This window comes from Gordionus sp. m RMFG-2023, chromosome 3, assembly GCF_954871325.1.
Source record: "Gordionus sp. m RMFG-2023 chromosome 3, tfGorSpeb1-WG-v2, whole genome shotgun sequence".
In the NCBI taxonomy this organism is placed as follows: domain Eukaryota; kingdom Metazoa; phylum Nematomorpha; class Gordioida; order Chordodea; family Parachordodidae; genus Gordionus; species Gordionus sp. m RMFG-2023.
In genome coordinates, this window is record NC_088777.1 from 13046209 (window position 1) to 13068180 (window position 21972).

At 26.8% G+C, this 21972-nt stretch overlaps 2 protein-coding genes and 2 long non-coding RNA genes across 4 annotated transcripts in view; 3 read left to right on the top strand and 1 right to left on the bottom strand.

Annotated features, from left to right (window-relative positions):
- LOC135926741 (putative uncharacterized protein DDB_G0282133) overlaps positions 1 to 9148 on the top strand; it is a 68118-nt gene extending 58970 nt beyond the window's left edge. Inside the window, exons 19-32 of the mRNA XM_065462671.1 lie at positions 117 to 254; positions 348 to 406; positions 457 to 555; positions 608 to 800; positions 1118 to 1305; positions 2740 to 2876; positions 2965 to 3149; positions 3565 to 4263; positions 4360 to 4531; positions 4586 to 4933; positions 8309 to 8589; positions 8676 to 8812; positions 8971 to 9095; positions 9130 to 9148. Coding sequence (XP_065318743.1) covers positions 117 to 254; positions 348 to 406; positions 457 to 555; positions 608 to 800; positions 1118 to 1305; positions 2740 to 2876; positions 2965 to 3149; positions 3565 to 4263; positions 4360 to 4531; positions 4586 to 4933; positions 8309 to 8589; positions 8676 to 8812; positions 8971 to 9095; positions 9130 to 9148 — 2780 coding nt within the window. The remainder of the gene's footprint in view (positions 1 to 116; positions 255 to 347; positions 407 to 456; positions 556 to 607; positions 801 to 1117; positions 1306 to 2739; positions 2877 to 2964; positions 3150 to 3564; positions 4264 to 4359; positions 4532 to 4585; positions 4934 to 8308; positions 8590 to 8675; positions 8813 to 8970; positions 9096 to 9129) is intronic.
- A 35-nt stretch (positions 9149 to 9183) lies between these two features.
- On the top strand, positions 9184 to 10766 carry LOC135926322 (uncharacterized). Its single transcript, XR_010571835.1, has 3 exons — positions 9184 to 9240; positions 9967 to 10439; positions 10692 to 10766. It is a non-coding gene; the product is annotated as an uncharacterized LOC135926322 (long non-coding RNA).
- Positions 10767 to 10990: 224 nt separating this feature from the next.
- Positions 10991 to 15126, top strand: LOC135927198 (uncharacterized). Its single transcript, XR_010571985.1, has 3 exons — positions 10991 to 11095; positions 14659 to 14923; positions 14972 to 15126. It is a non-coding gene; the product is annotated as an uncharacterized LOC135927198 (long non-coding RNA).
- A 5339-nt stretch (positions 15127 to 20465) lies between these two features.
- On the bottom strand, positions 20466 to 21398 carry LOC135926351 (adenosine 5'-monophosphoramidase HINT1-like). Its single transcript, XM_065462193.1, has 5 exons — positions 21292 to 21398; positions 21107 to 21247; positions 20960 to 21064; positions 20766 to 20841; positions 20466 to 20681 (listed from the first exon to the last, which is right to left on the bottom strand). Exons 1-5 carry the CDS (start codon positions 21346 to 21348, stop codon positions 20590 to 20592), a joined length of 471 nt encoding a protein of 156 aa, XP_065318265.1. The 5' UTR covers positions 21349 to 21398; the 3' UTR covers positions 20466 to 20589.
- Between the last annotated feature and the right edge of the window lie 574 nt (positions 21399 to 21972).

A 21972-nucleotide genomic window follows, 5' to 3' on the forward strand; every position in this document is an offset into this window, starting at 1 on the left:
ATATAGGGTATTCGTCTAAATTTCCCCTTACTGTATATTTTTAGATATACAACTTTATTTAAAATATAATATTTTACCTCTAATAATATAATGTAATTTTATATGTTTAATTAAAGGAGGACATGGAATATGTCCATTGACACCTAAATTGCCCATACCATCGCTACACGATGACAAATCCCAAGATTTTATTGAAAACAGAGATATCAGCAAGGTCACTGAAAGAAATAATCCCTCCGATTTATTGTTAGAAAGTTAGATAATATTTAAATTTTTGGAATACATTAGTTACAAACTATGAATATGAAATGGAAGAATATATAAATGATCTTATTTTTTGCTTATAGCACCTATCATAGGATCAACACTCTCTCTCTACTCCAATGTGTCATCTCTATATTCAACTGTAAGTCAATCGTAAATTAAGTTAACTAATATAATTTTTGCAATATATAGCCCGAAGAGAAGTGTACCTACGAGATTATGAAACTTAAAAAGGAATTGGAATTCGCACATGATAAGGTGTATTCTTTGACTAATCAACTCAGCACCAATGTAAATTTTGTATACTTTGAAATAATTATATTGTTCACAAATAATTTTTAAGGCCTCGGTAGTGGCTGCTTTTGAGCAAAGTTTGATGAACATGACTAACAGATTCAAAGATTTAAATGCCACTGCTTTGGCTAAGGACGATGAACTTAATTTTTTGAGAAACACCATTCAAGCGCTTAAACAAAAATGTCAATTAACGAATGTCGAACTCCCCGGGCTGAATAAAAATATCTCCATGACGGAAGGTAATCCTCAATTGCAATTTATTTTTAAAATTTGAGAAATTCCCTATAAATTATGCTTTTTAAATTTATTGCGATTTGAAATATTTTATTATCTGCTCCATGTGAATTTTTTTTTAAAATTGATATTTCTTGACGAGAATAATAATTTATTTGTTCTATCTCCATTTTTAAATGCAAATAAATGATTATTCTAAATTATATTTTAATCTTTTTTGTTGATTTGGAAGAATGGATTTTTCGAAAAAAATGTCGATATTATAGAACTTTAATCAGACGATTTTTAAATATATACTTCTTCTTTTATGTAAATTTACAAGCAGATAATACAAAATGTGATTATTCAAATGACAAAAAGATGATAATGAATGACACACTAAACTTGGAAGCAAATTCTAGTAGTTTGAGTAGCAAATCAATTTCACGTCATTATGAAAGTGACGGCAACAATGATAATGATTTTAATTCTCTTATAAATGATAAAAAGGTCAAAAAGAAAAAAAATTGGGTAATTATTTATCATTTTCATTTATTTTCCAGGTATTCTTTTCTCTCCCCAAAATATCAAACTCCAAGTCTGTATCCTAACTCATGACTCGTCTTTTTCATTTAAAATTCTAAATAATATGTTCTGAATAGTAATTTTTTTTAAAAAATAGGAATAAGTAGACTATTTAAGTATATTTAAAAAAATATCATCATGTCAAAATCTTAAATTTAAAAAAAACCAAAAAATAGTGGGCGATCTGCTTTTCTGAATAGAATTATAACAATAATTAAGTCAAGCTAAGGGTTAATTTTTATGAGACTAAATTTTTTTTTTTAAAAAAAAGGACAACTATACAAATTAAACCCTAAAAAGTAATTTTTTAGAATATTATTCGGACAAAAATAAAATTATCTTGAGGCCGGGCCGTACAAAATTTACGATCCGGGCCGAGGGTTTGATAGTAAACACATTTATATCGTTTTCCTTCATAAGACATTAATATGGCCGAAACCCCCAATTTTCCAGGCTAGTTATGGTCGACCTCTATCCTAAAAAATACGATTGGGAGGCCCAATCCGTGAGAATATTTCCCATAAAATGCCCAGCTCGTACAGGTTTACTAAGTAAGGCAAATAACGCATCTTTTATTAAAATAAACTGGCGTATTTAAAATTTATTGGCATTTGCGTTTCCCAATAACTCCTGCCTCCCCTACTTAAAAAATGTATAAAATTACTTTTATAATTACTTCCAAGTCTTTAAAAATGAAATTGTGCACCTTATAATTATTTTTTAAGCGCTCAGCCTACCCTAGGCTAAAACCAATGTTTGTCTTTTTTTTATGTGGTGCATCTTGCATTTTTCATAGAACGCGAGCTGAAAATCTTCTGATTAGATAAATATCTCGCTTGCAGGGCACTTAGACCTACTAACATAAATTCTAACTGTCATTTTTAAAAAAATATCCAAGTATGAAAGTATATCATTCCACCTTCGGAATAGTGTGCTTAAAAAGATGTTACCAAAGATTTCCAAAATAAAGAAGCGGTTTAATACAGTATAATTATAGATTAAAACAATATATATATATACACTATACTATAATGTATAATACTAATTTAATTTTCAATAGTTATTATATCATACTATAAACCTATCAAGATGACAATTCATTTTATAATATTTTTAAAAAAATTTGTTTTATGCTTGCTACCTCAAATGAATAACTTAAGGATGAAAAATGGGTAAGCATTAATTTATAAATGAATGTCGTGTAAATGTAGTGTATGAAGTATAGGATTAAATACATAATTATTTTGATCAAATAATTTAATTTTGAAATCATTTTAAATTTTTTAGTGAGGTTGATTGCAAGGTTATTTTTTAATGTTCAATATTTTCTGCTAAAAATATAAGGACTGTATATTTTAATTCTATATTATAATGACTTAGTTAAGAAGTTCATTCACCAAAGCTTTCTCCAGAAACAAAAAGGGAAAATTACAAAATAAAGCTACATCAACTGTTGATTATAACAATCATGATAAAAATGATAGAAGCACGGAGACTGGCAAAAATTGCTCGACCTGGTAGATGATTTTATATTATTTTATAGATTATCTTACCTTTGTATTATGAGAATTGTAATTATAAATATATTTCTACATTTCAAAATAGGAAAGAAATTTCCAATAATTGCGATAGCACGAGTTATTCTTATCGATCATCAATCTTATCATCAAATTCAACTCATTCCTCTATAGCCACTCCCTCAAAAATTCTTATAAACGTTAAAAATAGTATTAATGCCAATTCGCACGTTGATAATGTGTGCTCTAAAAAAGCCATTGAATCCGATATAAGTAAATTTAGATTTAAAATTTTTTTCAGAATTATATTGAATTATCATGTTTTTTTAAGAGTTATCGGTTCGAATTCCAATTTTTGAAAAAAATATAATCGGACCGGACAAAAATTTTAATTTTTTCCCAGGGTCAGGTCGGATCTGAAAAGCAGCGCTTTAATTATTATCAAACTTTTATCATTTGAAAATATCAGTGGAAAAGAAAGAGAGAAATACGTTTTTTATAGTGGATGAACTGAATCTCATATATGGCTAAAATAAAAATACTACTAATAAAAATATTTAATGGAAAAGGAGTTTTTTCCACCAAAGTCTATCTGATTACCGCGAAAAAGATGGCCTAAAAATTATAAAATAAATATTAAAAGTTTGAATTTGTTTTTTAAAACATAAATTAAAATTAAATATTTTAGCTAACGATAATAACAACATTTCCCAAATTTTGTCCCAGTGCAATTTTCCTACCAAGCAAGTAGAGATGTCTAATAATTTTAATCAAAATATATCAATGACCGATCCTAAAAAAGGTGTAGCTTATGTGTCACCATCTATCCTTCAATGCCCTTCCTATAATAGCTTCTTCGCAACCCTAGTTAGCCTGGAAATTTCTAATGAGTCTGCCATTAAAAAATCGATTCCCATCGGTTATTTGCGAATCGCAAATAATACGCCATGGGATCTCTTAACGCGGTGTTTAAAGACACTGTTTAGAGAATACCTTTTAGCCTTAACATCTTATTCAAACGACCAAGAAAATACAAATAATGAAGTATCTAATAGAAATGATGGTCAGGACGTGAATGGCATATCGTTTTATGCAGCTTTCGGTCGCTATTTTCCATCTAGTGGCAGGAATATATCTTTTTATAATCGTCGTTCGAGCGTAAACTCACCAACAGACTACAATCTAGACCTGAGTCCCGAAGAGAGTCTTATTAAATTTAGCCCAGGGCACTCTCAGAATAATACTAATTTCAGATATTTTAATGACGCTAATCAATTGGAAAATAATGAAAATGACATTACACCTTATGATTGGTTAAACGATTCCACTGAATATGATGAAGGAGTAAATGAAAACAGAGTTCGCAGGATAGATTTACATCTCAAAGGTTTCTTTTTTATTTAATCGTAAATAATAAACATAATTTTTCAAACTATTTGCATATTTTATAAAAAATTCTATTAATATCAATATATTTATACAGATAGCAAGGTAAATGCGCTAGATTCATTCAGTGCAGAATTGCTTATACCTAAGAAAGTTCTACAGAGATATACTATTGATTTAGTTCAGTACAAATCTATGGCCTTTATAGGGCCCGTAGCTAGTAATAAGAGCAAACTAGCTTTTAGAATAGCCCAATACACTGTTAACAAGTAATATATTTTTATAATTAGATTATATAAAACCTAATTATATCAATATTGAAGGTTAAAAAATAAAGAAAATGGTGATTTAAATGTTAATCTTGAAGGCAAAGAAAATAATTTTGACGATGATATAGCGATAATTGACATGAGTCATCGAGATATTGATTATTTACATCGATATCTAAGTTCCGTGAAGGAGCACACATCTCCAAATTTAATTCCACGAATAATAATTGTCGACAATTTAAGCCATCTACAATTAGGAGCATTGAACGGTTGTCGTTTTGGGGTATCAACAAATAAATCACCCCTTTTACTATTTACAATTAATTTAAACGCCACGCAACAAGTAGACCCTTCCTTCGATACATTTTGGGAAAAATTAGAAGCGCTTCATTTGGATTTCAAGTTCAATTTTTTAATAATTTATTATTTGTAAATTAATTTCTTGCAGTGGTCGATCATTACAATAACCAGTTATTCTTATATGTAATAATTACTGGCGTATCCTGTATTTTCGTAAGGGAGGGGAAAGAACTTTTGGGTGGTATTGCAAAATTATTACTATAAACTTTATTTTTAAGATATGGTTTATAACAACGTATTGTATTCATTTTTTATCTTGGATTGGGGGAGGGGGGGGGGTATGTGTAAAGTTTTTACCTTCGCCAATAAATATAATACTATTAAATCTATCCTGCTACAAATGTTTACACTAAATTGTAATGTACATTATTTAAATATTGATAATATAAGTGATTTTTTTTAAAAATTAATTTAATAATCGAAATTATATAAAGTAATTAGAATAACATGATGACAACATATTTAGAAAAAGAAAAAAAATTATGTTAAAAATAGTAACCCTCCTCTGAAGATGGCCATGAATACTTAAATAATTTAAAATTATAACGTAATATTTCGAAACTGATTTTTTGTTCAATCAGAAGGGCCCCTGAAATTATTGTTTTATGGCTCTTATAGCTAATTAGTTTGATTAGGGATTTCGCCTCTTTCCCAAATGAGCAGCTTGTTGTAATCACAATGGGTATATATATAATTTTGCCGGCAAGAAAAAAATATTTTTGGAATTTCCTTTTTTTCGCTATACCTTCTGGATCCTAATTATTATTTGATGGGGCGAAAATGTCTATATATGTGAAGTCCCAATACATGTGTTTTCCTTTATCCCAGGAAATTTACGTAGGCCCCTCAGGGCATACCTTCTGGATCCTAATTATTATTTGATGGGGCGAAAATGTCTATATATGTGAAGTCCCAATACATGTGTTTTTCTTTATCCCAGAAATTTACGTAGGCCCATCAGGGCGCGAGTTATTAATAACAGAAGTATCCCGAGGTTCGAGGCGTAAAGGAATATCGGCTTTGAATAATGAATTATTATATTAATCCTTTCGTTTATGTCAAATGCTTTTATTTTTAAACAAACCTCATACATTAGAGATAAAAAATTTCTTTATAAAATAAAAATTTAAGAAATTTTTTAAATTATACTACATTACATAAATAGATGAAACCACTAATACAGGTATGAATTTGATATCATGGTGTTTCTAAGGCTTTCCATTTTAAAATAGTAATTTAATATAGTAATTTCAATTAATAAAAAAACGATTTTATTATTTTTTTCGACAATCAGACAAATTTTATCATGGATCACAGCTAATTTATATTTTATGTGATTTTTTTTATATTAAATCAAAAATAACTAAAAGAGTGGAGCTGAGAGCATCTTTTAAATTAGACGTGGGGGGGGGGGGCACAAACTCTCTATTTTCATCTTCCTGTATTAATAATTATATTGATGTAACTTTTCATTTATTTGGAATTTATCCAATATGCTGAAATTATCATAAGAAAGATAAGACTCTTATTATTAACAAATTGTAATATTGACCCTAAGTTTATTTATATTTCGTGAATATATAAAATAATCAAACTTTTCCTTTGTTTGTCATGGTATTTATTTCTTTTACATAAAATAAATAATACATGGTCAAAGACAGGTTCAATTATTTATTTATAAATATATAATATTTGTTATTTAATAAATCAAATATAAAAATGTGTATCGAAAGAAACAGAATGAGGCTTTTAACTAAACCCTTTAAATACTTTTAAGACAGCACATTGAATGTTTTCCAGCATATGAATAATAATAATATGATAGACTAATCCAAAAAATATATAAGCCTTCGAGATTTCGATAATAGATGTAAACCTTTGTGCTATCTATGAGCTAAATTTTCGAGCCTGTGTATTTTTTTTTCTGGATAAAATATTGAATTAGACGTTTTTTAAAATCGGCTCAAATCTAGCCAACATTACACAAATGTTCGAGTAAAAGTTCTCAGAAAATTTAATTTTCGACAAAACAAAAAAAAATCAATAAATCAGATGCGTATCAAGCGGGGAAAATCCCCCATTCCATAGCAAGAATTTTTGAAAAAACATAAAAGGGCTTTATGAATTGTGAATGCAAAGCACTTTATTTCAAATAAGTTATATTCTATTCTAAATATTACCAAAAAGTTAAAATTAATTTAATATTTATTTCTTGTATATTAATATTTTAACTCACGAAAATTTATAGTTTATTTTCTTATATTTTGATGGATATAAGAAAATTTTATCAATCAAATTCTATTTAATTTATCTCTACCAATAATTATGATTTCTAGAGTGTATGAAATGCTCAGATATCCAAATAGACAAAATTTGCTGAATATAATTATTTCTGGAACTTCTTGTGCCACAGAAAAAAAGAAACTGCAAAAAGGCTACACGGCAATATGAAGCCTTCAACATCAAGCTGTTACAGCATTTTTTGAATCTAGAAGAGCCTATTTTGTATGTCCTTGGGAAGATATTAGAATAACCTGAAACACATAATGGATGATACATTATTAGATTTTATATAATTGTCGATTTTTTTCATTGGAAAATATTAATAAATTATTTCTTACACAACAATTTCAAAAAAATTGACTTGGCTAAGTTATGAGAATCGCGAATATTATTATACAATAACTTAGAAGATTAAGAGATAATATCGACCAGGAAATTATAGAGATTTATGTGATTGTTGAGTTGAAAGCGAAATTATATGATTTTGAGATTCACAAGCCTTGACTTTACCGGCATGCAAATTGTTTCAATATTAACGTGGACTCAATTGCGGATCATTATAAAATAACCATTTTTATTCCTTTTTGGAATTAATTTTGATTCAAGTCAATGAACGATCAAATGGCTATATCCAATTTACAAATTTATATCATAACTTCCTCTGGTCTGATGATATATCAAATCTTGTTATTGAAATTAAATATTCAGAATTTAAATGAGATGAAAAATTTATTTTTGTAAATAATCCTCCAAGAAATACAGTGAAAGCATTGCATCTTTTAAATATATTTTATAAGTTTTCCGAATATATTAAAATTATGTATATATGGCAATGATACCAAATTAGAACAAGCACAAATGAGAAGACCTTTTCTTCATTTATAGAAAAAAACCTTAATCAATACTCATCGAAATTTAATCCCCAACAAAAACAAATTATTAAAAAATTGGCGCAATCGCAAAGAAGATTTTCATTTATGAAAGATATTTTAATTTTTTTTTTAAATCATTATAAAATGTATAATTTTATATTTTATTGGTACATACCGGTTTATATAGCTATGATATTTTTTAATCGTATCATATTCGCTCCTAATATTTTGTTTTTTCCAATATTCATAATTAATAATTTAGATGGGTAATCCTCAAATCAAATGAAGAACCTTTGAAAGGAAGTCTTCATAGGCATTTAACTCGCAGAAGAATTATTTCACAGACCAAACTAAAATTCTTACAATATATTAAATCAATAAATGCGATCTCGTTAAACAGTAATGATGGAGGGAAACGAGATAAAGATTTAAGCATGGACACGACTCTATTTGATACACGAATATGTGAATGGGTTTGTACTGTTTGGTGCAAAATAAACGAGTGTTTAACCATTATTTATGGATCTATGGATTCCTGCATAGGTATTATCTTTTTTTCAAAAGAATAATTTTAAAATATTATATGAAATGAATGGTTATCCAATTTTACAATTATAATATATACAAAGGTCCCAAGTATTTTATGAATTGCCCATTGCATGAAGGCACCAATGATTACAATTATCGCGAGGCGACTTATGAAAAAGGAATGATTTGGTTTATCACATTGTGGGATAATACACTTCACCCTCATATATCTACCACAGTAATAATTTACATTTAAAAATAATATTGGAGAATGGAGTTGCTAAAAAAAATTCGATAAAATTTGTAAATATAAAATTATTTTTATCAAATATTTTGGTAAAATAATCTTTTAAATTCTTATTTCAAATATAAATCCGAATTACATAAATATTAAAGATTTTATCGAGTAGCCTTGACGATCTACCTGATTCCTTTGATATGAAAAAAGCGTTGGCCAAGGAACTTATTTTGTGGATTATACAAACAAACCCTTGGGACTCTAATCATGAAATGGAACAAACGTATGACTTAAAATATTCGTTGAACAATTTAAAGAATTTTGAAGCTTTGGTAAATAGACATGATAATAAGAAAACAACGTTTGCTCAATCTTCGATTAACTCACTAGTCATGGATAATGAAGCCCATTCTGAAAATGATCCCTTGGTATAATATTAATGTTTAATTATAGAATTTCAGTAATTTTAAATTTGCTTTAGAGATTAAATATCATTTTCACTCAAGAGTGTTGATACTTAATTCAGATTTAATTTTTAAAAAATTAATCTTGAGAATTTTTATTAAATATAGTTTATCGTATTCATTTTTGTAAAAATATTTCAACAAAAAAACGATGTCGATAATATTAACAAATTTTAGCCTATATAACGTTCTGTTTAAGTTTTTAATTTATATATATTTCGATATCCTAGAAGTAGTATTAATTCCGTCTTATCTTATTGTATTTTTTACCTTATGGAGTATCATCTTAAAAATTGTACTAATTCTACCCTATCTTATTGAGATTTACCTGATCTAGTATCATCCTTGAAGTCATAGTACTAATTTTGTTCTTACTTATTGTTTTCTTTTACCTGATAGTCGTACAATTTCTGCCTTATCCTTTAACTGGTATAGTATTTTATTTGAAATCATTACTCGCTGTCTGATCTCTTAGAGAAAATCTTACTTAAAATCGTCTCGGCATATGATAACTAGAGAAAATCTTACTTAAAATCGTCTCGGCATATGATAACTAGAAACCACTTGATCCACTCACTTTTTGACATGAAAATAATTATTTTATAATAGTGAACACATTTCTTATAAACCTAGTAGTAAAAAAATTTCCTTTTTTTTATATTTTGTAAAAATTTACAATACAAATAAAAGTTAAACATGCTACTCCATCTTAAAATGGCGACCAAGTACAATCAATCCCATTCAGATGGATCAAAAAAAATCGACCGAATAGATGAAAAATCATATACAATTAAAGATGAGCCTTATAACAAAAACGACAATAGTCAAGAACATGATATGGCAAACTTTGTCGTTTTGCAATCTGACATAAGCGATTAACTATTCTATTTTTAAAACCTACACCTTATCGATACCGACAATCTTAGCATCAAAATGATAAAATATTTAATTTGAAAATTGATTTATTGAAAAGAAACATTTGTAGTGCCTTTAATTATATATCTTTAATTTTATTTGATATATTATTTAATAAATATTTTTATAATATACATTATGGGAGTAACGATGGGCAAATTTAGGTGTATGGGAGCCCGGGAGTAGTTGATGCATGCTCTTACCAAGGGTTGGAAAATTTTCCACCTCATCGGAATCTGCTTGTTCTTGTAAATAGAATTTTAAGCTAATAAAAAATTCCCCCGAACACCTCTCCCCCCCCCTCTAGCTCCTTTTCAATGTATAAAATAACACCTCACCCTTCAAATTTTTTAAATATCATTTTAAACATAAAAAAGCTCTTCGCCTTTTTTTGCTATGTGTTTTTTATAAATAAATATTAAATAAAATGTGATATTAAAAAGCTCTCAACGATAAAAAAAAATTCACGTCTCTTTATATTGGTTATCAATATCCAACAGGAAAATAAAAAAATCAAGAAATTTTACTTATACTGTTATTGAAGTCGATGTTGAGAAAGAGATGGAAAATAGAAGGTTACTTATTATTTATTTATGATTATTTCTAGTTATAACTATTATAATAATTTTATTGTATTGAACCATAACAATATATAAAACAGATATTTGGCATCTGAAATTTAAAAAAATGGGTCCTACATGTGGGTCTTACGTCATGATTCAGTTTTTAAAGAATCGGAAGAGATAATTCGTAGTTTTATATGAAATAACTATTGGCAAAATAAAAATGTGTCTATTAAGTTCAATAGATCAATCGGTGTTTATCTTTGCTATGAATTGTATTAACAAATTATTTACTTATACCTATTATGAAGAATTCTACAAAAACCAAATTTAGGGTTCAGGTGATTCATATATTTGAAAATAGTGTTGTTAAACGGCTCGTTTTGAGCTGATTATCGGCTAACTCATTACTTCATCCATAAAAATATTACGCAAGCCTGAAGATTTTGCTCATAGAAGGAACAAAGGTTTAGACATTATTATCGAAACGAGGCTTAGGCAATATTTTCCTGGCTATAATATTGAGTTAGCCGTTTTAAAAAATCGGCTCAAAATGAGCTGTTTAACATAGCTATTTGAAAACAATTAAAATAGGGTGATACCAACGGTTGGTTCAAACCTAAATTTTTTAAAAATATGATATATAACCATATGTAACTCCCTGTCATTTGTGAATTGTGACCTGCTACCTGTCATTATATGTAAAAACAAATGTGAACATGCATTTAAAATAATATGACAGGTTTTATTTTTTGAAAAATGATTGAACTTAAATTTAGGGCTTATGTAATTTTTCGAATATTGATGACGATGATTTACAGAGAGCCTTTGACGTTTCAATTGTTAGGGACGCTGCATAAATTTCATATGCTTTTTAAAAAGAGGAAGAAAATAATGAGAATGACCTTATGGAACTAGATTAGAACGTCTCTTACAGGACCAATTTTAAAATCCTAGTATTTTGGATTAAAAATGGCTTGGAACTATAAAATAAAATTTTGTCAAATAGTTTATTATATTTATAAGTCAGTTATAATGCTTTAAAATGGCAAAAAAAGTATACATTATTCGCGATATTTTTTGAGAAAATCAAGCAGCCGCGCTTATTAATTAAATTATTAGAAAAATATTAAAAGATTTTTTTTTAAATTAGCTCCAAGTCATTTTATCTACTATTGACTGAGTTATAAATATAAAATTTGATATTCAAATTGATTTAGTTTTTAATTAATAGCTAATTATTCAAAAATGGATAAAAATCAATTTTTGTACCTTAAATCCCCATTATCTAAAAAATATAATTAAGGTAAGATTTCGTTTTTAATCTTACTAGAATTTAAAATGTGCGTACAAATATTTATCGAAATTGACATCGCATCAAATGTTTAGTTAAATTCTTTTATAGGGTCTACCAATACAGAACTAAAATATATTAGTTAAGCATTAAAATTGGCAGGTTTCAGTATGAATTGATTTTTTAAGGTGAAGTTACCCATTGTTTGGTTTTTTTTAAAGTAAATAGATTTTATTTAAATCAATCAATTTCATTTTTTAAAAATGACTAAAGCTTTGAATTTCCAAATATAAGAAAATTAATCAAGTTCGCAATTTGATGATAGATAATTATATATATAAAGAATTTTAGTTGCATGGTTAGAATCATTTACGAACAATGCACAAAGAGTATTAAAAATGAGGCATACTAGAATATGTATAAATTGTAATTTTTGAAACTTTTTAAACTCGACTTTTCATATGTTTAATCTACTTTAATGTTTAAGGTAAAAGGTGAAGTAGAAATAATTATGCTATTGCTCTATTAAAAAGGCTCGTGGTAGAAGAAAACTAAAAAAAAATGTGGATAGTTTTATAAAAAGTTATAAATATCAGCTTAAAATGTTTAGTTGTTAATATTTTAAGGCTGTGCCTATAATAAATATCGGATCGGTCCGATACCTGTAAAAACCGATACTATCTTTTTACTTTTCTTTTTTTGTTATGTATATTTATTTTACATTGTTATAATATTTTTTTTTATCTATTATAATATGATTTATTTTTATTTATAGTCTTAATTATAGAAATAAAAAAATTCAATTCATAATTCAATTTTTTGCATAAAAAATATAAATTTCTTAATTACATTTGGTTCAAAGGGGGGTGGTGAAAAATTAGTATAAGTATCGGATCGGTTTAGAACCAATATCGGATAGGAGAAAAATATGCGGATAGGCATAGCTCTAATAATTTTAATCATGAATTGTAAGAAAAAAAATCACCAAACATATCAGATTGCATTAATCAATGAAATAAATGATTGGCTCATCCTTTAATAATTTAATAATAAATCTGAAACGTTTAGTAAAATATTGCTTTTGCCCCATATTAAATAATGTCTTGAACCTTTAATGTTATGGAATGCAAAATAATATTTGTTACTTAGTGCTGTTAATGTTACTTAAAAATAAGTGAGCTATAACATGATTTCCAAAAGACTAGAATCATTACATTAAAGCTTTCTCAAAAATAGGGCGATCAGTACTAATTTTTTAAATGTAAAGTTAATACTTAAGTAGCTACTCGAAAATGATGACTATATTATTTTCCTTAAGACCTGGTAAGATATTGCAGTGCCAATTATAAATATTTTTTAATAATCGTAAATGAAATCTTTATTAAAATTTAAAAATAAAATATGAATTTTATAAAAAATAAGATTTTCATAATAAAATAATAAATACAAAATTTTAACTAAGAGAAGATATCTAGCAAATCTTTTAATCCACAAAAAAAACATTATTTTCCTTTCCAAAACATCCTTTGCTAAACTAAATAGTTTATCAAGATGGGAATTTGGTAAGATAAGGATTTTACAAAAATAATTTTGGGTTTTCACTTTTTTGTTAATGTAAATAAAATATTTTATAAATTCTTAAATTGTTATATTTCAAACTACACAAATCTAGATTCCCCTTTTGACATAGCACAAGCCTTATTAGACTTAAATTCAAATATTTATGGAAAAAATAATTATAATAAATTGCATTAATATTATTTTTAATTAACTAGAGGCTCGTTTTGTCAAGAGCCAAAAGAGGAAAATGTTACTCTTCTTTCAGAACTATCTTTCACTGTCAAAATATGGATATTATAAAATATCGTTGTAGAGTAGCTGATTGTCATGCTAAATGTTTATTTGATGGTGCTTATATTGCCTCGGGTATTCATGATCACCCTTTTGAAATAGGGACATTCGAGATGCTTAAAACTAAAGTAGCACTCGAAAACATAGTAGCTCAGAATCACCTTGAGACACGCTTAAACATTTATCAACTAACTATGGATAAGAGATGTTTGTAGGATCCAGAAATAGAAAACTATTCTGAGGCGATACCATCATTTATATCTTTGAGGAGTCACATAGACAGACTCCTTATGAAATATCGGTCCCCTATGCCTCAACGATTTTGGATATTGAGTTATCAGCAGAATATGCTATGACAACTCGCAATGAACGTTTTCTAATCCATGGAATAGGTAACTTATACGTTTTTGGTACTGATTCCATGTTGCGTTTGACCGAGGGTTCTGAAATGATCTACATGGATGGAACTTTTCATGTAGCTCCTACCTTATTTTATCAACTTTATACCTTGCATGTTATGTATGAAGGTGTTATGATACCTATCATTTACGCTGTCCTTCCGGATAAGACAAAAGAAACATATATCCGGCTTTTTCAAATTATTACTAATTTTTGCGCCGAACGCCAGAAAGCCTTTAATCCTTGATTTGGCCAAACAGACTATGAGGCAGCTGCTATATCAGCTCTCAAGTTTGTATTTCCTTGCATGATTATAAATGGTTAAATTTATGATTTATATTCTAATATAATTTTGTTTAGGATGTTTTTCCCATTATTCCCAAGCGTTATGGCGAAGATGTCAATCTTTAGGGTTGGTAAGCTTGTACCTGAACCACTCCAATGTTCACAAAGTTGTTAGGCGCATGACAACTTTGCCTTTTTGTAAGGAGGAAGATGTATCTAGGGTAAGGCAAAATTGTTATATTATGGCGTCTGAAAATCCCATGCTCATGGGTTTTATGGAGTATATAGATACGACATGGCTAGGCCTTAATGCCATATTTCCTCATGGCATATGGACAAGGTATTTAAAATATAAGTCATTAATTTTAAAAATTTTCATATAATTTAGATATAAAGTCGATGGTCCCAGCACCAATAATCAATTAGAGGGGTTTCATCATGCCTTAAAGAGAAAAACGGCACACGCTCACCCAAATGTTTATATTCTTATCATCAACATTCTAACGACCTCAAAATTATCCAGATCAATAATGGATCTAGAGGGCGGCGAAGAAATAGAAAATATGAAAGAATAGATGAGCATATTACAAATTTAACAGCCATCTATGAAAGAACGTCGCAAATTTCTGAACTTTTGGATAAAATATCTTTTTTAGTAAATTTTAAATATTAAAATTATATTTTATTTTACAATAATAAATTTATAAGTGTTGATTTTTTTATACACAAATAAAATATATTATCAAAAAATATCTGATTTATTAGTGAATTTTTTTTAAAATCACTTTGATAGGTTAAAGACAAAAAGTTAAGAAGATAACAATGATAAATTTATAAACGAATCACTGTGCAATCTTTTAATAACATTGAACGTTTTTACTTTACTCCAAACTTTATATTTAAACATTCCGCTTATTTGATTGTATACAAATTTTTGCCGAAAATACATTTAAGAATAGTGAAGGTCACGGTCCGGTCTTTGGTTCGGACCGATACCCTCGGACCGGACCACGGTCCTTAAAAAAGATCTATCCAGACCGTGGTCCTAAATAAAAAACATTTTTTTTAACCTAATTTAATTTGTTTTATCATTTTATTAAATATAAGAGTATTATATAAACAATATAAAATTAATTATGAATAATATAATAATTAATACAAATATTTAATTTAAATAAATGCTAATGTCTTTGTTTGTAGAGCTTCCTTGGAAGGAATTAGAAGAGGGACTTAATGGAGGCGGTAGATCTATTCCATTCTTTAACCAAGAGTCCATACACATCAAAGCTTGTATTGTTTTGTTTGAAAGCCTATTCCTTTTTTTAGTGACAAGATCTCCTGCTTTCGAAAATATTTGTTCACAGGGGACAGATGTTGCTTGAATTGTTAAAAAATTTCTAGCTGCTAATGAGAGGACTGGAAATCTATATAATAAACTATATTGACTATTTAAAAAATATAAAAGACCTTTCACTATTGACTTTCCACCATACTAATGTCATCCTTTAATGAAACAAGAGGTTCATTCAAATAGGTGTGAAGTTCTGATATATTTTCTTCAATGATTTCTGCCGATATATAATCCCCTTCTGAATTTCTTTTTTGGTATAAAATTCTTTCTAAAAAACTAAATTCATTGATTTCCTCCTGGCACAAATGTTTGAAAATTAGGATTTAATAAATAAATATTAAAAATATATCTGAGAATCCGTTATTCCTGTATTTTTTTTATTTCTATTTTCCTTAAATATTTTAAAAATTTGGTCATATACTCTATTAAGAGTATTAGGCATGTAAACTTTAATCTAGGATCCAATAATGTTGAGACATATGATTCATACAGTGGCGTAGCTACGGGGGTGGTTTTCGGGTTTGGACCCCTCCCAGAGCAAATTTTTTTTTAGATTAAACGTTCAAAAGACTTAAAAGTGACTTTATATCAAATAAATACCATTAATATTTATATTTTTCTGGTTTTGATGTTTGTGGAAGGATATTATATTACTATTGAAATTATTCTGGGTAGTGTTATTATAAAGAATAACATATTATTCATGCATTTTAAAAATATATTTATTATATATTGTCGAAGATGTGGTTATGATTTTTAAGATAAACCCGGCCGAAGGCCGAGCAAAAGAGCCGAAGGCCCGTCAAAGGAGCTCTGGGGGCGAAGCTCCCAGGATTTTATATGTATGGACCCCCTCTAAGAAAAATTCCTAGCTACGCCACTGGATTCATAGCAAAATAATTCTTTGAGATATTTCTGCATTTTAACCAGATTAAGAATTTCTTTTCTTGTATTGTTATTATCCTTTTTTATATTATTTAAACATTATTTATATTCTCCATATATAACATGGAAATCCCAACTGTAGGATATTTGGATCCTGATAAATCAGGGTGGTTTTATAGAAGGGCCTTAGTAAATCTATACCTCTTTAAGGTCTTCTTTTTCACAATCAGTAAAGAAAACCCCTTTAAATTGTTTGTAATTCAAAAAAAGTACTTCTTCTATAGCATCCATGTTCTAAAAATTAAATATTTTTTAAAAATAATTGGATAAAAATGTAAATACCTCATAAATTGTATTCATCATTAAATAGGAGCTATTCCATCTAATAGGGATATCAGAAGGGATTTTAAATTTTGTAATACCCTTATTTTCACATATTTGTACATATGCTTGATTTATTTTGGGTGATTTATTTATAGAAAATTGTCTCTACACTTTTCTAGGATAGTTATAATATATGATAAACCTTCCTGAGATATTAGGTTTAGAATATGGGCACAGCATCTAAAGCCTTTAAATTTTTGTTCCTTATAAATATTCTGCAAAATATCCATGCTTTTTAATGTTATTAGCATTATCTGTAGTACAGGCCAGTATATCCTCCTCCAATTGATATACATCAATCACTTCTTTTATAGCTAAGGATATTTCTTCAGAAGAATGAGGAAATGGGATATGATTTATATCAAGTAAAATATTTTTTAATGTAAAAGAAGAATCAATATAGTGTGCAGTAATGGCTATAAATGAAATTTTATTTATATTGCTCCACATACCTGTGGTAAAGCTTATTAAAGAATTTATTTTATTTAAAATATCTTTTAGAGAATTTCTTAGTTTCTCAAAATTAGCTGCATAAAAATTTTTAACTTTGTTTTTTGACCAAATTGTAGCAGTTGAGTTTAAATATTTGATTAAATTATGAAGACCTGAACTTTTAAAAGTCGTCATTTGCAGAGAGTTTATTATTACCCATTTTATAATGAGTTGGTTCATATGATCTGTTTGGAATTTATCCAATGGTATTGAAGAAAGTGATTTTGTACTTGTGGAGGGCATATTTAAATTAAGAGTAGATTGTGTTTTTGAGATATTTTCATTTTCATTATTAGAAGTATAAATTTTATGTTTTATCAAATGTCTGCTTAAGGTACCTAATTATTTTATTAAGAATAAGGTTAAATTATTTTGACAATGAATTATTCAGACAGTTTCTTAAGAAAAAATAGATATATAAATAATAACCAAAATATTTTAATAATATTACTGCTTATTTTGATTAATTTATTGCTTAAAAAATTATAAACAATTATTTTGTTACTTGTTGCTGACGATATGTTAAATTTGGTATTATAGTAAACACATATTCTATGTTTTTTATTAGGACTATAAGTAAAATGTTTCTTGGACAAACTTATGGTTTTCATATTGTAAAAAAAAATTAACAAAATCTAAAATAACTCCTCTAGATAAATATCATAAAATAAAATATACAAAATTATATTAATTGAATAGTAAAGTAAACTTAAATATTAATAAAAGACCGGTCCGGACCGTAAAAAATAAAAAGACCGGTCCGGACCACGGTCCTCAACAAAAAGATCGGTCCGACAATCGATCCGGTTCCGGTCTAAGACCGATAGGACCGGACCGTTGACCTTCACTATTTAAGAACGACTTTAGAAAAAAATTAAGAAATGCGGCTTTTTTATCCATAGGAGGACGCCGTTTTAGTCGTCTCACGAATAGGAATAAAAATATATAATGTTTATCCGGCTACAATTATTTCCCCTAGAATAAATAGAATATATTTTTTAATATTTCATCATAATGTTCTCCAATTCGAAAACAGAATATAATATAAAAAATTTATACCCAAAATTTTCATCCACATCTCTATTATTATCGGTAAATCATTTACTATATTTCCAAAATTTCGAATATGATTTCCTAAAAATTATTTAGATATCCTGGAATAATTCCTAATATATTCTCGAATAATTTTATATAAGGATTTTATTTCTTTTTAGCGAATACTAGTAAATATAACATACAATTTCTAGTTACTAAAAATGATTTTTATAGGAAATTTAATTTTCTTTTCTTAATATTTTTAGCTAAATTGACATTTAATTTCTTACATAGTCAATGAAGAATATCATGGATAATATAATAGATTAGGAAAATGATTTCGAATAATTTGATGCATATTTTTTTTGCTATTACTTTAATATTCACTTCAAAGCCTCCTCTCAACAAAACAAATATCGAATAAGATCTTTTATGAAATTTCTTTTTTTAATATTTATTATTTTATTTTACTTTAATAATCTTAATTCCCAATTTTGGAGCATTTTTTTTAATGCTACCTTTATAATATATTAATTCCCAATTTTGGAATATTTAACTTTCTTTATTATACCTTTATATTATGTCAATTCCCAATTTTGGATATTTATCTTTTTTTATTTTACCTTTATAATATATTTTCAATTTTAGAATATTCATCTTTTATTTTACCTTTATAAATTAACTCCCAAATTTGGAATAATTTGCCTGGCTTTCTCTCAGTCCTTTTAATATAAAGAAGAATATACCACACCTGAAAAAGTGATCATTATGCTGCATTGATGATAAAGTAGTAATTACATTGCGAATTGCATAACGTATTTCTACTTTCTTTATTATAATTTAAAACGTTCAGCAACATTTATTACAAAGAAATAATCATCATTTTCTTTATTTAATGTTAAATATATTGATGTTATAGTTCGAACTTGTTTAACTCTGGTATATTTAGGGCTCCTAATATATTTTCAAAGTATTTTTTTTTATCATTTGATTCAATCCATAGGTTCTTAAATGCCAAAACATTCTTATCATGGGAAAATATTTTGCGTAAACCATCTTATTAAAAAGATACAAAATTATTTTCAGAATAAAGGATCTTAGATAAAGATACTAGTATCCAATTAAAAATGTCAAAAAGATACTGAGTACAAGATACAAAAGGATCTTGTATCTTAGATACAAGTATTCGCGGTACTGCCCAACTCTGGCAATAACCATTATGGAACATTTGGATATGTATATGTAGGTAAATTATATAATTTATTATACTTGTAATAAATAGAAATTTATATGTATGAATATGAAATATTTATTACCCATAATTTAAATAATTTATATATATATTTTATCTATTAATCCTTCTAAATATATATTCAATATGTATTATTTATTTAATATGTAATATTTATTAGACATATATATTTAATTATATATTTTTTTTTATCTATTCATCCTTCTAAACATATATTTTATCTATTCACCCTTCTAAATATATATTTAATATGTAATATTAATTACACACTATATATTTAATTAATTTATATATTTATTATATCTATTAATCTTTCTAAATATATATTTTTTATTTTTCTAGTGGTAACAAAAAGTGAGTATGTTTATGCTATTTTAATTAATGTGATTTAGACTTGAATCCATATTAACATTATTAAAATAATATTTATAAAACAGACATATCATACCTTCTTCCCTCACATATTAGTCATACCAATAGATGTTATTTTAATATAGCAAATTTGTGTTTTATTATATCTCATAATTAAATGAATTTATATAATATTTCTCTTTTTTAGTTATAAACATTTATAATCTATTTTTGTATAAGATGAAAATCTTTTGTATCACCCAGGAGGCCATCCCAATTGTTTACCTCCTATAACATGGATATGCAAGTGCATAACAGATTGACACCCATTTTTACCTTGATTTATAACTAAAATATAATAAAAATAAAATATTGAATAAGTATATTATTTATAAATTTAAATTTTTAACCAATAAAATATTTCATTTAAACCTATTCTGTAACCATCTTTGAAAATATTTTTATTCTTTGCTAGGTTTTTACCAACATTTATCAAATGTCCAACTAACTGTATTGATTTTTATTTAGTAATTAAATTATGATAAAAAGGAAGGCGTAATTTATTATCTTAGTAAACAAATTTCATTATAGATCATAATTATTTTTAAAAAAATATGAAAATTTACTGGTTCATCTTCTTCTGTCATATCATTTATCCCAGATAATTCCTTTTTTGGAATAACTAGAAAATGCACAGGTGCTGCAGGAAATTTATCCATTATAGCTATGCACTAATAAAATTATCTTTACATATTAAATAAATATAATAAAACTTTGTCATCTTCATGTATAATATCAGAGGGTATTTCACGATTAATAATTTTAGTAAAAAGGGAGGCTTCATTTTTATTTTTAGGTTGAGATGCAGCTATCTTGGCTTTTTCAACCTCCGAAGACATTTTATAATAGAAAATCTATAATATTAATTTATTTAACGCAATGTATTATTTTTTATAACTGGTCTGTTTAATATATTAAAATTTTTTGTAGCTGGAAATTTTAAAAAACGTGACATACATACATAATTCTTAGAATTTATGTAAGAAACACGACCAAACTTGAGTGAAAGTGCATGTTATGTCAGATGACATGTGTCATTTTCTGGCCCTACCTTTACCTTGTTTTGGTTAAATTGAAATAAATTATTCTATATTCATTAATATTCGCCCTAATATATTTGTCATATTTATACAACTAAATGACCATTAAATAAAGTTTTATCGAAATAGAAATATAAACATATAATTTGTACATAAAATACCAGGCACGGCTTCGCTAATCTCTGATTTCTCGTAAAATTTTAATTTATTTGAATTACAAACTTATATTTTGATTTTGATTAATACCATTTGAAAATATATTACAATATGCTTATTACATTGTATTTTAAGAGCTGTCTAGCTAATACTAAATCTATAAATAATAATATAGGAAATAATTTTATTTACAATGATGTGTGAATTATTACAATTATTTCAATATTTTGCAATTTTACCCCATCGTTGCGCTTGCAAGTTCATAGAAGAATTTTACATATTTACATTATTATAGCAAACAAACGTTAGCAATTTTTTAAGCAAAATGTGAAAGAAATATGTTAAGAACAAACAAAAGTTATCAAGTTTATTAAACAGATTTA

What these genes read in the sequence shown, in the direction of transcription:
- LOC135926351 (XM_065462193.1), bottom strand. Translation starts at nt 21,348, where the DNA reads ATGTCACGTTTTTTAAAATTTCCAGCTACAAAAAATTTTAATATATTA. An exon ending in TTAATATATTAAACAGACCA is followed by an intron (nt 21,248 to 21,291) that starts GTTATAAAAAAT and finishes TTAATATTATAG; the next exon opens with ATTTTCTATTATAAAATGTC. An exon ending in CAAAGATGGTTACAGAATAG is followed by an intron (nt 20,682 to 20,765) that starts GTTTAAATGAAA and finishes ATTATATTTTAG; the next exon opens with TTATAAATCAAGGTAAAAAT.